The following is a 15,569-nucleotide window of genomic DNA, read 5'->3' as shown; positions in this document are numbered from 1 at the left end:
TTTTACTAATTATTTATGGGCAGTTATATCATTTACTAAGGAGCTGCACAAGATTTAAGTCCTCGGATAAAACGAATGTAATGAATAATATTTGGCTATTTAAGAGTAAGATTCTTATTAAAAAAAATTTGTGTTCGAATCACAAAGCTTCATGCTTATGATCAGAATTGTTCATATTGTACATCATTCTGTAAATATCGTCTCTATACAAAATGAATTAAAACTAAGGTCGTTTAGTCAATCTATTGTAGCAAATAAATGGATGGTTCGTAATGCTTTTACCAATTCCGTTCACCTGTTTTTAACTTTTTATACAGTTCGATGACTAAACAATCTTAGTTTTAATCTATTTTTTTTGCAGAGACGATCTTTATAGATTGATCCATAATATAAACAGTTCTGATCCATGAGTTCAATTTTCTTTCCTCTCAATATTGCGTGTATAAAAAACCAAGAATAAAATTTAACTAGGTACGAGTTTTATCTTAAAATGCAAAAGCAAACCACTTCATGATTTGAAGTAGTTAAAAAATAGAAAAATATCTTTAGATTTAGGTTTTAAATCGTTGATCTAAAGTGTTTAAATATGAATTATAATAGATTTTGCACGAAAAAATATATTTTAAAGAACATGAATATGATAATTTGTTGTTATGGTAAGAGAAACAAAAGAAACATTAACAGACAGACACACACAAATAAAAAAATAAAAAACTGAAAAAGGAAGTTAAAATTGAAAAAATGGATCGGTATGAAGTTAGCGACTTTAGTGGGATATAGTCGCTACCTTGTTAGCAATATTCTTCGTAGTCAATATGTAATAACGTACCGATCGTATCATTTTCTATTTCTTTTCTTCTTCTTTTTTCGTTCTCCGTCGATTTTTTTTTAATTCCTAAGTTATCTTATTTAGATCCAAATACCTTTAGATTTATATTTAGATTTAACAAATCAACAGTTAAGAGGTATGGAAATGAAATATTTATTCCATATACATTGCAAAAAAAATTCATAAGTTAACATCTTAAGGTTCTACCAAAGTGGCATATTTTCCATTTATGCCCAAAAGATTGCACCACATTTGAACCAGATTCAGTTTTTGGATGTTTACAAGAGGTTTCCAAATAAGTTTATATTTTGTTGGGGAATGCTGACCATCTGTTTTACTTGCTTTTGCTACTTAATTGATGTAATAGACTTTATGTAAGATTTTTAGAATATCAATTACAGTTTATTAAAAATAACAAAATTTTCGGATTTAAACCCTTGTGGTGAAGTCCATTATGATTTAAACCCAAAAACAAAATTTCTGTTAACTTCATTAGCCATAACTCCACACTCAACAACCAAATTTCCTCCACTGCCATTGCTAGTTACAAAGCACCCAACCAAAATTTGAAATCAATTTGACTGTTGCCTCCATGTGTTTGCACTTTTTTTTTTATTCGAATAGCTCCAATCGATTTATTAATAGAGCAGCAAAACACCCTGCCCCATTTCACTTCAAAATTTCTTATGAGTACTTGAAAAAGCTCAAGAGTGTGTGTGTGTGTTGAGGTTTTATGTAACAATTTCTCAACTAAAACCAAAGAAACTGAAATTTGCACAATAAAACAGAGAAAGGGCTTTTATTTTTCCTAGTACCTTTCTGTTCTCAACTAAAACCAAACAAATGGAGCATCAGGGCTGCCGAAGCTGTTGACACCACCAACACCGAAGTTATCACCAGAACCTTTCCGATTAAAAGTAGCCATAGAAGACTCTCAGGCAAAGGTTCTCCACCTGGCTTTGCAGCTAGTATTACTTTCTGGCATTCTAGAATTGACAAACCCCTGAAGCAAATTCCCCTTAATTGAAAAAGAAAAAGTAACTTAACGGTGAAACTAACGAAAATTTTAATTTTGGGCTTAATTCCTAACGAACTTCGCCACAAGGGTTTAAATCCGAATTTTTTTACTACATTGGCTATCTTCCGAATACTTTATCACCACCATGACCATTTATCCAATTAGGCCAAATTTTAAGATATCTCAAAGTGCCATATAGAGTATCAAATTTAAATTTTATGCTTAAAATTGATTCTAATAGAACGTTATGGATGAGATTAAGAGGTTCTTCAACCACAAAAAGTTTTGTTATTGAATTCAAAAACCAAAAAAAAAGTACAGAAAAAAACATCTAAATGCGGTTAATTTTGTGTAGCTTATGTTAGTGAAAATTACTTTTAAGAATCAAACCATAGATATGTAATGAAATAGCTGTCAAGTGCAAGAATTTTTTCCTTTAAAACAGTGGTCAAAGTGTTCCGACTACGAAATAGAATTAGGATCTTATTTGGCTTTCCGTACAGAAATACCACCTTCCCTAAAAAAAAAAAAACCCTGGTCAATCCGGCTATTTTAGGCCTTGGTGAGCTGTCCAAGCCTAAAGTCAATGTATAAAAGAACTCATGTGCGAATTTGGATTCTCTTCGAATCTTTAGTGTTTGGAGGCTCAGGATTAGAAAATCTGAATCTTTGGTTTGTGTAAAAAAGAGATCAGAGTATTTAATTTGTGTGAAGTGAACCAGTAAAATAAGTTAATAGAAACCATTGAATCTAATTTAAATAATCTGAATTGCCTCTTTTTTAAGATCGGACAGTTTTAAATCGCTCGTGTGCTTATTAGTGATGGTAGTGATAGAGGAAAGGCCGTATATATACTGTACGCCCAAGTGGGACTTCTACAATTTCGTCTCGTGATTTGGAGAAACTGAACTCTTTGGAGAAGGTGGTATATCAGAAACCATGTAAGGCCACCTTCACTCGCAAATCGAACCCAAATCACGAGAAGAATTTGTGTACTTGTCACCCGTTACACCATCACATAGTATTACTACAATCCACGCCAATGGGGCACACAACACAACAGATATATACATTTTGAAATAAATACATCACAGAAATATGTGTAAGACAACTAAGTCTGTCTTGTGCATCAGCTTCATGGACTGTCAAAAACAACCAAGTATAGGCTTTTATAGTCGAAGCCGCTGGCAAGGTGTAGTCCCATCCAACCACGCTCAAAACAAACAAGCAGTTAAAACTACTCAAGAGAAGTAGAATCGTAGAACTATTCATGCATTCATTTGGAAAGTTTAACAGCATAATATGCCGTATCTACATAACCATATCATTTTACAACTGAGTAACATTCCGCAACATTAACTCTAAAGTTTTATCTTATGCACAGATGAACAGTTAGCTTCACATACCAAGTTTTAAAAACCACGACGAATTTCAGGTGGCATAAAAGACCCAACCACAAAAGCTGCCTGAAGATTAGAAATCATAACTGGGTACTCCACATCATACCCAACAAACTTCCCTGCAGACAAGTCAATGTGCTCAAAATTTATGCCACTTGGCTACAAAAGAAATGAACACTAGTTTAATTTGACATAAAAGATGCAAAGACAAATAAATTTGGTGATAATTCAATCCTTAACGCTTAAGCACTGAAGTTAAGAGGCGAATAACGAAAGTATTCAATAGATAAATAATGTTATTTGTACCACATTTACTGACACATCTAATAGGGGACACCGTTTCAGCAACGTGGCCAATAGAATGTTGTCCAAATAGCAAGACTTTTATACATATGTGCTGAAGTTCATAGGAGGTACATGCCCTACACAAGGCACTTTCCGGCCCCTGAAGTACAATGAGAAATTTTTCGTTCGATATGCTATAGTTATACGATTGAAAGTTGCCGTTTGAGGGAGAGAAACTTACAGACTCAGCTCTCCAAGCACCAACAAGTACAAAGTCCACAGGTACAAAACCTCTGAAATAAAAAATCATCACGGGGGCGAACTGCCTGGCATCACTTGCTGAGGAGCTGCACAAGATTTAAATCCTCGAATAAAACGAATGTAATGAATAATATTTGGCTATTTAAGAGTACGAATTCCTATTAAAAAAAATTCGTGTTCGAATCACAGAGTTTCGTGCTTATGATCAGAGCCGTTCATATTGTACATAATTCTGTAAAGATCGTCTATGTACAAAATGAATTAAAACTAAGGTCGTTTAGTCAATCTATTATAGCAAATAAATGGATGTCATAATGCTTTTACCAATTCCGTTCATTTGTTTTTATCTTTTTATACAGTTCGATGACCAAACGACCTTAATTTTAATTTATTTTTTTTGTAAAGACGATCTTTATAGAATGATCCATAATATAAACAGTTATGATCCATGCGTTCAAATTTCTTTCCTCTCAATATTGCTTGTATAAAAAACCAAGAATAAAATTTAACTAGGTAACGAGTTTTATCTCAAAATGCAAAATCAAACCACTTCATGATTTGAACTAGTTGAAAAATAGAAAAATATCTTTAGATTTACGTTTTAAATTGTTGATCTCAAGTGTTTAAATATGAATTATAATATATTTTGCACGGAAAAATATATTTTGAAGAATATGAATATGACAATTTGTTATTATGGTAAGAGAAAAGAAACATTAACATGCACAAATAAAAAATAAAAATAAATAAATAAATAACTGAAAAAGGAGGCAAAAATTGAAAAGATGGATCGGTATGATTCTAGCGACTTTATGTGGAGATAGTCGCTATATTGTTAGCAACACTCTTCGAAGTGAATCTGTAATGAAGTACCGATCGTATCATTTTCTATTTCTTTTCTCTTTTTTTCTTTTTCCGTTGATTTTTTTTATTATTCCTAAGTAACTTTATTTAGATCCGTATACCTTTAGATTTATATTTAGATTTAACAAATCAACAGTTAAGAGGTATGGAAATGAAATATTTATTTCATACACATTGCAAAAAAAAGTCATTAGTTAACATCTTAAAGTTCTACCAAAGTGGCATATTTTCCATTTATGCCCAAAAGATTGCACCACATTTGAACCAGATTCAGTTTTTGGATGTTTACAAGAGGTTTCCAAATAAGTGTATATTTTGTTGGGGAATGATGGCCATCTGTTTTACTTGCTTTTCCTACTTAATTGATGTAATAGACTTTATGTAAGATTTTTAGAGTGTCAATTACAATTTATTAAAACCAAGATTTTTAAGTTATCATTGGCGAAGCAAAAACCGACAATAACTCTAATTTCTGTAATCAGCGTCGATTAAAAACGACACTGAACATTACGTCGGTTAAAAGTGACGTGCGCTTCTGACATGATAGCAGATGAAACTGACATAAAGTAGCAATTAAAATATAAATTATTCAACCCACTGTCGGTTTTAACCGACATAGTGATAAAATTAAACAAATAAAATCTTGAGCTAGGCGGAGATCTGAAGCAAGAACTTCCCATTTTTGGATTCTTGGAGTAAACGTCAAGCTACTCTCTCACTCTCTTGTTTCTCTCTCTACTGTGTAACTGTGTGAATTTGTACCAGAGAGTGGCGGGATTGGTAATAAATGGAGGTGACTTGGGTCACGCGGAACCGCGCTAAATCTGTTCGCTTGACAAAATGGAGTCGTTTTGTGCAACGGCTTAGATTCTTTTTACAACGGTTTTGTTAAGTTTTTACAATATTTTTTGGGAAGTGTTATTGGCACTCCAAAAATTTCATTCTACACTCCTCACAGATATATTTTTCTTTCCTAATATAGAAAGTTTGGAGTGTAGAATGAAATTTTTGGAGTGCTAATAACAATTCCCTTTTTTTTTTACTAATTATTTATAGGCAGTTATATCATTTACTGAGGAGCTGCACAAGATTTAAGTCCTCGAATAAAACGAATGTAATGAATAATATTTGGTTATTTAAGAGTAGGATTCTTATTAAAAAAAAATCGTGTTCCAATCACAGAGCTTCATACTTATGATCAGAACCGTTCATATTGTACATCATTCTGTAAATATCGTCTCTATACAAAATGAATTAAAACTAAGGTCGTTTAGTCAATCTATTGTAGCAAATAAATGGATGGTTCGTAATGCTTTTACCAATTCCGTTCACCTGTTTTTAACTTTTTATACAGTTCGATGACTAAACAATCTTAGTTTTAATTTATTTTTTTGCAGAGACGATCTTTATAGATTGATCCATAATATAAACAGTTCTGATCCATGAGTTCAATTTTCTTTCCTCTCAATATTGCTTGTATAAAAAACCAAGAATAAAATTTAACTAGGTAGCGAGTTTTATCTTAAAATGCAAAAGTAAACCACTTCATGATTTGAAGTAGTTAAAAAATAGAAAAATATCTTTAGATTTAGGTTTTAAATCGTTGATCTAAAGTGTTTAAATATGAATTATAATAAATTTTGCACGAAAAAATATATTTTAAAGAACATGAATATGATAATTTGTTATTATGGTAAGAGAAACAAAAGAAACATTAACAGACAGACACACACAAATAAAAAAATAAAAAACTGAAAAAGAAAGTTAAAATTGAAAAGATGGATCGGTACGAAGTTAGCGACTGTAATCGGATTTAGTCGCTACCTTGTTAGCAACTCTCTTCCTAGTGAATATGTAATAACGTACCGATCGTATCATTTTCTATTTCTTTTCTTCTTCTTTTTTCATTCTCTGTCGATTTTTTTTTTTTTTTAATTCCTAAGTTACCTTATTTAGATCCAAATACCTTTAGATTTATATTTAGATTTAACAAATCAACAGTTAAGAGGTATGGAAATGAAATATTTATTCCATATACATTGCAAAAAAAATTCATTAGTTAACATCTTAAGGTTCTACCAAAGTGGCATATTTTCCATTTATGCCCAAAAGATTGCACCACATTTGAACCGGATTCAGTTTTTGGATGTTTACAAGAGGTTTCCAAATAAGTTTATATTTTGTTGGGGAATGCTGGCCATCTGTTTTACTTGCTTTTGCTACTTAATTGATGTAATAGACTTTATGTAAGATTTTTAGAATATCAATTACAGTTTATTAAAAATAACAAAATTTGTCATATTCAATGGATAATTTCAGTGATTTGGTTGACATCTAGAATTTCATTAGGGGCTTAAATGGGAAGAGAATAAAGAAATTTTATAGACAATTAATACATAGATTTAGGTGTAAATAAGGTTGAGATGACCTCCATTGAGTGAGAAAGGCAAATGGAGAATGTAGCTTGATGGATAATATCAATGATTTGGTTGAAATTCGGAATTTAATTAGGGACATAACATTCTGTTTGGATGAAGAAATTTAAGATTACTAAGGAATTTTAAAATGACTGAAATTGAAATGACAGTATTCAATTTTCTAGAATTTGTAAATTTTCTTACCTTAAAAGAACATTAGAATTTGAACGGAATTTGTTATTTTTAAACTATCACCCTAGAAATTTGAAAATGACACATATTTACATGGAATTTAAACTTGGGAATTGAAAGTCCTAAATTTCAAGTATTTTTCCACGAGGAAATTCTAAATTTCTATGTTTATGAATCCAAACAAGGGAATTGGTGCATTGACATTCATAAATTCTGACTTTTATCAAAATCCCAAATTTATTTCCCTCATCCAAACATAGTGTAAGTGAAAAGAGAAGAAATAAAATTTATCAGCAATTAATGCATAGATTTAGATGTAAATAAAGCCCACGTGGCTTTGAAATGCAAGTAGGGAAGAGAGCTCGATGAATAATAATAATGATCTGGTTGACACGCGAAATTTACTTAGGAGCATACACGGAAACAAAAAAGAAATTTTATAAACAATTGATACATAGATTTAAGTGTCAATAAGGTCCACATGACATCCATGGAATCGGAAATACAAATGAAGAAGGTAACTAGCATTCCTTTTACGGATAATTCTTACATGAATTCTTTGAATTTGCACATTTTTTTACAGAATTTGTTGAATTAAAAGATAACCAATTGTCCAATAAATAAGCAAGTTTGTCTCTCTAATTAATCACAACAGCTTGATTCACTGAATACAGATGTAACCCCTCTTCCTTTCCATACATGCAAAATTTTCCAGCTCACTATTTAAACCTGCATGAATTGCTCATTTGACACGTGGACTAAAACTGAAGCCATGAGGGCATGCACGCACAGTACATAATCAAGACATTCTTATCTTCCTCCTCTCAAACCAGACACATTCCTCTCTCTCTCTCTCTCTCTCTGTGTGCTCTGCAAGATTTTGAGTGAAGCGGAGAGATCGATGATGGGGAAAAGGAGTATATTGCTCTTGTTAGTAATGGGATTGTTTGTTTTTAGTGTTGGAGCAGCATATCATCATCCTCATGTGAATTCTAAAGCAAAGCAAGCTACTTTGGAAGTTCATAAGAAGTTGAAGCTTCTCAATAAGCCCCGGGTGAAGACTATTAAGGTCCGATTTTCCGCCATTTTAATTATCTTTTCTGCAGACTAATCTCACTTTAACACCTTTGAGATTTTTTGATTTCTTGTAGAGTGAAGATGGAGATACCATTGATTGTGTTGACATCTACAAACAGCCTTCTTTTGATCATCCCGCGTTGCGGAACCACAAAATTCAGGTCTTCAATCATTTATGTTAATTCGAAGAATGTATGAAACAAAAACTTGAAGAAATCTGTCGGATTTTTGGTGTGTTTTTTTTTCCTTTTTTGAGAAGCATTTGGCAGTTACATCTAACTGAGTTAATAGAACATTTGATTGTTTACATATTTTGTGAGGGATTTCGTTGTGATTTATGTGTATTAATGTTTTATGATTGGAAAATTAATGAGGTTAATTATGTATTGCAGATAACACCGAATTTTCGAGAGGCTTCTACTCCAAGCCCTAGTTCTAGTCCCAGTCCCAGTGCAAGTAATCATGTACAAAATGATCATAATTCTTCTCAGCAAGTATTATCTCAAATTTGGCAGAGGAGTGGTAGTTGTCCAGATGGAACCATTCCGATTAGGAGAATTCAAAGGCGAGACTTGCTGAGAGCTACTGGACTTGAACACTTTGGGAAGAAACCAGCAAATTCCTACCACTCAACCAACGATGAGAAAGGCAGTGTAATCATCAATGGCACCCGAGTCGAACTTGGTCCTCAAGTCAATCGCTCAGTAAGCAAACGTCATGTATTGGGCTCATTAGATAACCATTTCAGTTTTTAGTGTTCAATTTTCATTGAACAAAAAGCTGAAAACAATGTCCCATTGATATCTTGTTGAACTTGTGCAATTATTGGCCCAAATTTTATGTGAACCTGCAGGCTGCTATCCTTGTAACAGTTGGATATAGTTATATAGGTGCTCAAGGAGATATAAATATTTGGAACCCAAAAGTTGAATCGCCAGATGAGTTCACTACTGCTCAAATATGGCTCAAGAATGGACCTGGCGACGCCTTTGAAAGCGTTGAATCAGGCTGGGTGGTAAGTAATACTGGACGCTTCATCTGTAAATGAATAAATATCGATTTCATCTGAAGTCCCAAAATGACAGTCTAACACGTATACATACATACATCTTCCTTTTTATCTTATAGGTAAATCCAAGGGTATATGGTGATGGATCAACTCGACTTTTCGTCTATTGGACTGTAAGTACTTCATTACAAAATGATCAAAAGAAACAGGCAAATGCCACTGGTTCCATACAAAAATGATGAGTTGCCAAACCTCGGAGAACTTTTCTGATAAAAACCCTTTATTTATCTTCTTTCAGAAGGACGCATACAAATCAACAGGCTGCTTTGATCTTACTTGCTCAGGATTTGTGCAAACGAACAAAGACATAGCCCTCGGCATGGCCCTTCAACCTATTTCATCTGCTTCGGGTCCGCAGTATCAGACCACCTTCAGCATCACCAAGGTCTGAAATATCAACTCGTTGACGCTAAACAATTCCCCCTTATCCGTTACTTCTGTTTTTCTATAATTAACATTTTATAACCAGTTCTGTTCCTGCCTTAGGACTTCCACACGAACAACTGGTGGGTGCGCGTCGGCCAAAACATCCCAGTCGGATACTTTCCCGGAGAGCTCCTCTTACCTGACAAAAGGCGCTGCATCTTTAGTTGAGTGGGGTGGGGAGGTGTACAGCTCCAAGATTAAGAAAAACCATCCACACACTGCAACTGGAATGGGAAGCGGTGATTTTGCATGGAACAAAGAGGGGAATGCATGTTATATTAAGCAAATTAGGATCATAGATTACTCACAGCAGCTCAAGTATCCTGAGTGGGTAGGGACTTTTACAGATGAAGAGTATTGCTACGCTGCAGTGAACTATGCAGCTTCACTTGCTGAAGAACCTGTGTTTTACTTCGGCGGCCCGGGTTTACATCCTCCTGATTGTAACTGATTATTCTAAATACTCGGATTAGGGTGCTTAGTGGTTATTAATTATATGCTCTTTCTCAGTTAAAAAAAAAAATAAAAAGTGAAAAATTGCACGATGATTATTTTAAAGTGCTAATAGATGTTACCGAGTCGAATTATAGAGTAACTTTATTGCCAACCTCACATTTTGAGGTTTCTTCGTGTTTGACGAGTACAATTTCATTGTGGTACAAGGTTTTGGTCTTTTGACAAGACATTTGTTCTTTCTTACATGATGAACGCGTCGAGCAAAATCTTGTTTTTACCTAGTTTTATTCAACTTTAATCCTAGGAAGCTTAAATTTAAGTTTTAAGTGTTCACAGTCCAAGGCCAAAAACCTAGAATTCACGCTCTAAATGATGATTCAATGCCCTAAAAATGGACAATTACACCTTTTACCCGAAAATAGCAAATGCCATTGCTACCTATATTCCCAATATAACATAACACAAGAGATAACATCTCGCATATTCAGATTACACAGCTCTGGTTGTGATTTATATTAACATACATTCACAAGAGGTATATATATATATATATATATATATGATATACATATATGAACATACATTCACAAGACCGAGACGAGCGAAAGAAAAAACTCGTTACAAAATATAATTCCGAAAATGGTACATGAGGAAGTGACCGAACCACGCCAACTAGAGAAAATCAGCTAGGTTGAATCCTGCTGCTTTCTCTCTGCTTGTATGGACTGGAAAATTCGAGCAGCTGATGCAGTTGCAGTTCTAGGATTGTGAGGCACAACTTTTATCGCCCGCGTTGGCTGGTCTGTATCGTGAGATTGGGGAACTCCGTCTGGAATGACCGGAACCATAGGAAGTAGTTGGAGAGCATCGCTTCCTTCAGCATTTTGATTTGTCCTCACTGGTGCTCTGTCGCCTGTACTATTTGCAGTACTTCCTTGTAACCCACTGTCAGTAGATGGCTGAAACTTTTTGGCATGGGGAATAGTGACATTTTTCCGGGATGGCATGTTGCACGAGCTTTGATGCTGCACATTGGAGTTTGTACCTCCTCCCGATGACTGATCGGTGTGACCATGTGAACCAAGTCCAGCAAACCAATGCATTTGCTCAACAGGTAAGGTCGACATGGCTGGATTCATAACAGACATGCCATATGGAGGAAAGTAAGTGTGACCTAGTGAGGGGGGGACAGGAAGAACCCCCATTCCTTGATGATGAGAAGATGGAACCCCGTAAGTTGGCTTAACAAAGTTGCCCGCCATGGGAGTTGAGCTGAAAGGTCCGCATCCTCCACAAACTGCTCCCATATATCCTGGTCCATTATACGGCTTGTATACAAGTCCTTCCGAGGGTGACATTACTGGAATTAACAACTGATGTCCAGGTGATTGATGGAAACACCAAGGATTGGCTTTATTATCAGTAGCCACAGGTGTTGGCTGTGGGTTTCCTAAATATGGCCCATTATTTGAAGTCTGACTACCATTTCTCACAGAAGAATGAGATGTTTTCCCTACTGCATTTTCCGCAGAACATTCCATTTTGTTGTTTGGCTCCTCAGGCTCGTGTTTGCGCTTTACAACATGTAAAAGTGGCTTTACAACATACTCCGATGAGAGTTTTTTTGCCGGAGAGCCCCTTAAAGTAGATGTGCCCAGAAAAGCAGTATCTTCAAGCAAAAGATGTGGAGATCCAGCAATCAGTCGTTGGACCTGTTCAAAAGAAAATTTCATTAAGCTAATTCTTCCAACCTAAGTCAATATATACGGTTATATATATATTCTCAACACAAGGAAATCAAACGGAATCGATCCATTTAGGGTCTTACCTTAATGAGTCTATGCAACTCAAATACTTGAACTGCAAACAATCTTTGCTGACTGTAGAAAGTAAGAGGAGTCGGGTCAAAAACATAGTTGCACAATAGACAACAAATCATATGAAGCTTGGAGAATCACAAAAACAAAAGAAAACCAATATGAGAAAACACAACAATAAACTGGACAGAAACTAAAATCGGGCACTTGACAGAATCATTTGTACTAAAACAATCCCCCACTGTGGATTATTGGATTAGATTCATGAGAACAGAAAATAGAAACTCACATTATTAAGAGAGAACAGAAAAAGGACTACGTGCTTTAATCACAAAATATATGCTTACCCGTGAAAATCACCATAGCCCATTAACTCCACCTGACCAACCCCAAGGTAATCCTTAGACGTGATATTGATCAGGATTGTGGACAAATATGACATTTACCAAACATGGGAAGGAAACATCTTAAGTATGGATGCAGCAAATTGCACATCAGAAATTATAAACAACGAAGCACTTCAGAGCAATAAAACTAATAATGGATAAAAAAAATAACTTCAAAATTATCTTCAGAGCAATTAGAACGAAAGCTAAATGCTATAATGGATTCCAAAACATAGCAAATATCAGTGACATAAATCATTTAGACGTCTGCAAATCTCCTTTCTTTAACATAAAAACAGCCTGAAATTTGTAATGTTCAATTAAAATCATAAAACAATTTTGCAAACTAAAGCTTTCTGATTCACATGGAAATAATTACATTTCATAATGAAAAATAAACGAGCGTGTAATGATTAGAACCCATATATAGGGGAAACTCTCATATCCTATAAAGCATATAAAACGACAACATAAACCCCAACCTAATAAGATTTTTCCAACACACCACGTCAAAATACTACATAAGAGATGTAATCCTCCTCACCACCATGCCCACCACCATATCAACTATATTGTCAAATATAGTCCAAGATCCACAAAATGTAGTCCCAAGGACAACCCTTCATCACTTGTTCCCCTTTTTGCTCCCAGCCCTCAAGTGCCATGAAGGGAAATCTTTTCATAGTGAACAAGGAAACCCCCAAAAGCATCACCAAACCGAGACAGGAATACACCCGACAGGCAGATACAAAAAGGCAACGAATAATGAGATGATCCGCTGTCTCAGAGGCCATGTTGCACAAGGTAACTCTATTAAGATGTACTTTTCCCTGCTGTAAGATGATTCATATCCAGTGTTAGTTATTGAGGGCCTTATAAAACAAAATAATTCCACTTTAGAAGGAATCCCGGGACTATGCACTATGGAATCTCACCTCCCTTCAAAGTTGCCGTTCTAATAAAACTTATTCAATGTTCCTAATGGTTAAATAAATAATAGTCTAAACCAGCGACGTGGAAGAAAAAAGTAACGCAAAGCATAAGTACATAAATATTCAATAAAACGAAGATATTATGACGCCAAATGCTTCATATACTGCATACTGGGAAAAAGGTGAACTTCAAAATTTTTAAGCGCAAAGTAACAACTGAATTGAACTACTGGAGAAAATAGAGACTTACTTGACAATTGCTTTTCTTGCCGTCCAGAAATGTTTCTGGCCTATTATTCCTACAACGTCATCAGGAGAGATGTCCATGCCGGATATAGAATCCACCATGGAGGTCTCTGAGACATCGTCACTTTTGTCTACATGTCCCATTTGAGGTGAAATACACGCTGTGTCTCCACGGTATTCACTGTCATTATCAGGCTCATTTGGACTGCTAGGATCCGCCCTGGAACAAGAAACACTTCTTTCCCTGGAAACAGTTCCCTTCTCTACATCCCTTGAAGACTCAACAAGACCATCACCTTGTCCAGTGACGTTTGGCCGTGATCCAGATCTGGACTCTTGTTGTAAGCAAGCATCACTCTCAGCTAACCTGTTGAATCTCGGAACTGAACATTCTGCATCCTCTTGATTTGGTGATGCATTTACTTCTCGTCTTAAATTCAGAGTTGGGGAGCTTATTTGTTTTGGATCCTTCTTCGCCGCATTTTTTACTTTTACTAAATGGCCAGAATGAGGTGAGCTGATGGGAGTAAGCTTTTCCTTGTCACTAACAATTTGAGTTTTACTATGACCAAGACCCATCCTTGATTGAACAAACTCAGGAACACTAAAATCATCTTCATCTCCGATCTTCCTTGTTAGGTTGGTTTGTTCAAAGGGCAAGTTCACATTTGCTCGGTCGGACTGGCGACCATGCAACATCTCAGCCTGATGAGTAGGTGTAGATGGATGACCATGAAGTGGAAAAGGCAAATTTCCATCCGAACAACTCCCCTGGAAACATAAATTGTTCCCAAAATTCAGATATGCGATAATCATTTTCTGTTCATACTAAACAAGCTTGCAACACTAACACACCATTACTTTTCCCCTCTAAAATCAGCATGCTGCAAATATTAGCTATATTGGCATTTTTTAAATTTTTTGGACTGAATTAATAAGCACTAAAACATAACTTATAGACATAGTAACATGTAAAACTACTGGATATAGCATAAAACAAAATTTATAGTTATCTACTACAAAAAAAATTAAATCCACATCCTGAGAAAAATTCATAACCTAACTACTTGGTAAAAAGAATAACACATCAAAAATAGTCCCAAATAAACCATAAATAAGAAACAATAAGCACAAATTATAACCTGGTTATTTGAATTAAGAGGCAGCACTCCAGGATTGAACCTCTGAGATGGGATGCTCAGCTGCTCATAGAGGGCCATCTTGTTCCTTGGAGGAGCTCTTGGTCCTCCTTTATCTGCATCATTCACATGGAGCCTCGGAAACATAGGCCCCATAACCTTCTCCTCGTTCCCTCTCTTCATATTTCAACACCAACACTCCAAACCCAAAGTGCAAAAAACCGATTTTTACATTCGATTTTCCAAAACCCACTTGAAAATTACTCCAAAAACAGCTCCTTTGTCAAAGGATCTGAAAAAAATCTAAAGGTAGATAGCTAAAAAGCCTTCACCTTTCCGTAAAAGATCGAATTCCAGAAGAACCCAGAAGTGGAAACCAGGTTTTCCAAAAGCTGAAAACAGACCAGCTGATCAGAACCCAGAAAGGGAAGCTCGAAATCAGGTAGAACCCAGATGTCAAAATTCACAGAAAATGTTAGAAAAAATGAGAGATTTCTGGATTATCCCAGCTGAGGGGGGGAAAAGGGACTTGGGAAGTGAAAACTAATGGAGGAACGAACTCAGAGCGTGAGTTGTGGAAAAGAAGGGATAGGAACAAAAGCAGAGCCAAGAAACAGATTGGGGTTTGAGGGCTCAGAGAGAGGAGAGAGAAACATGGAGAGAGAGAAGGCAAAGCTTAATTCAGGGATTCCGCAAGGAGAGAGAGATAATGAAAAGGGAAAGTGAAAAGTGCGGGGTTTGTTGGGCCCCTTGTT

The 15,569-nt window shown here is 35.3% G+C and overlaps 1 protein-coding gene and 1 pseudogene across 2 annotated transcripts; one reads left to right on the top strand and one right to left on the bottom strand.

The window, feature by feature from the left end:
* Window positions 1–8,111: 8,111 nt before the first annotated feature.
* On the top strand, window positions 8,112–10,403 carry LOC137718155 (protein neprosin-like; annotated as a pseudogene). Its single transcript, XR_015965503.1, has 7 exons — window positions 8,112–8,335; window positions 8,418–8,504; window positions 8,736–9,047; window positions 9,197–9,358; window positions 9,472–9,525; window positions 9,651–9,797; window positions 9,899–10,403. The product of XR_015965503.1 is annotated as a protein neprosin-like (transcript).
* A 297-nt stretch (window positions 10,404–10,700) lies between these two features.
* On the bottom strand, window positions 10,701–15,569 carry LOC137717354 (protein EARLY FLOWERING 3). Its single transcript, XM_068456686.2, has 4 exons — window positions 14,818–15,569; window positions 13,680–14,446; window positions 12,123–12,174; window positions 10,701–12,006 (listed from the first exon to the last, which is right to left on the bottom strand). Exons 1-4 carry the CDS (start codon window positions 14,995–14,997, stop codon window positions 10,981–10,983), a joined length of 2,025 nt encoding a protein of 674 aa, XP_068312787.2. The 5' UTR covers window positions 14,998–15,569; the 3' UTR covers window positions 10,701–10,980.

The sequence above is a fragment of the Pyrus communis genome, chromosome 8, assembly GCF_041283825.1.
Source record: "Pyrus communis isolate YQ-2024b chromosome 8, ASM4128382v1, whole genome shotgun sequence".
Lineage (NCBI taxonomy): Eukaryota > Viridiplantae > Streptophyta > Magnoliopsida > Rosales > Rosaceae > Pyrus > Pyrus communis.
This window is presented reverse-complemented; position numbering and strand designations above follow the sequence as displayed.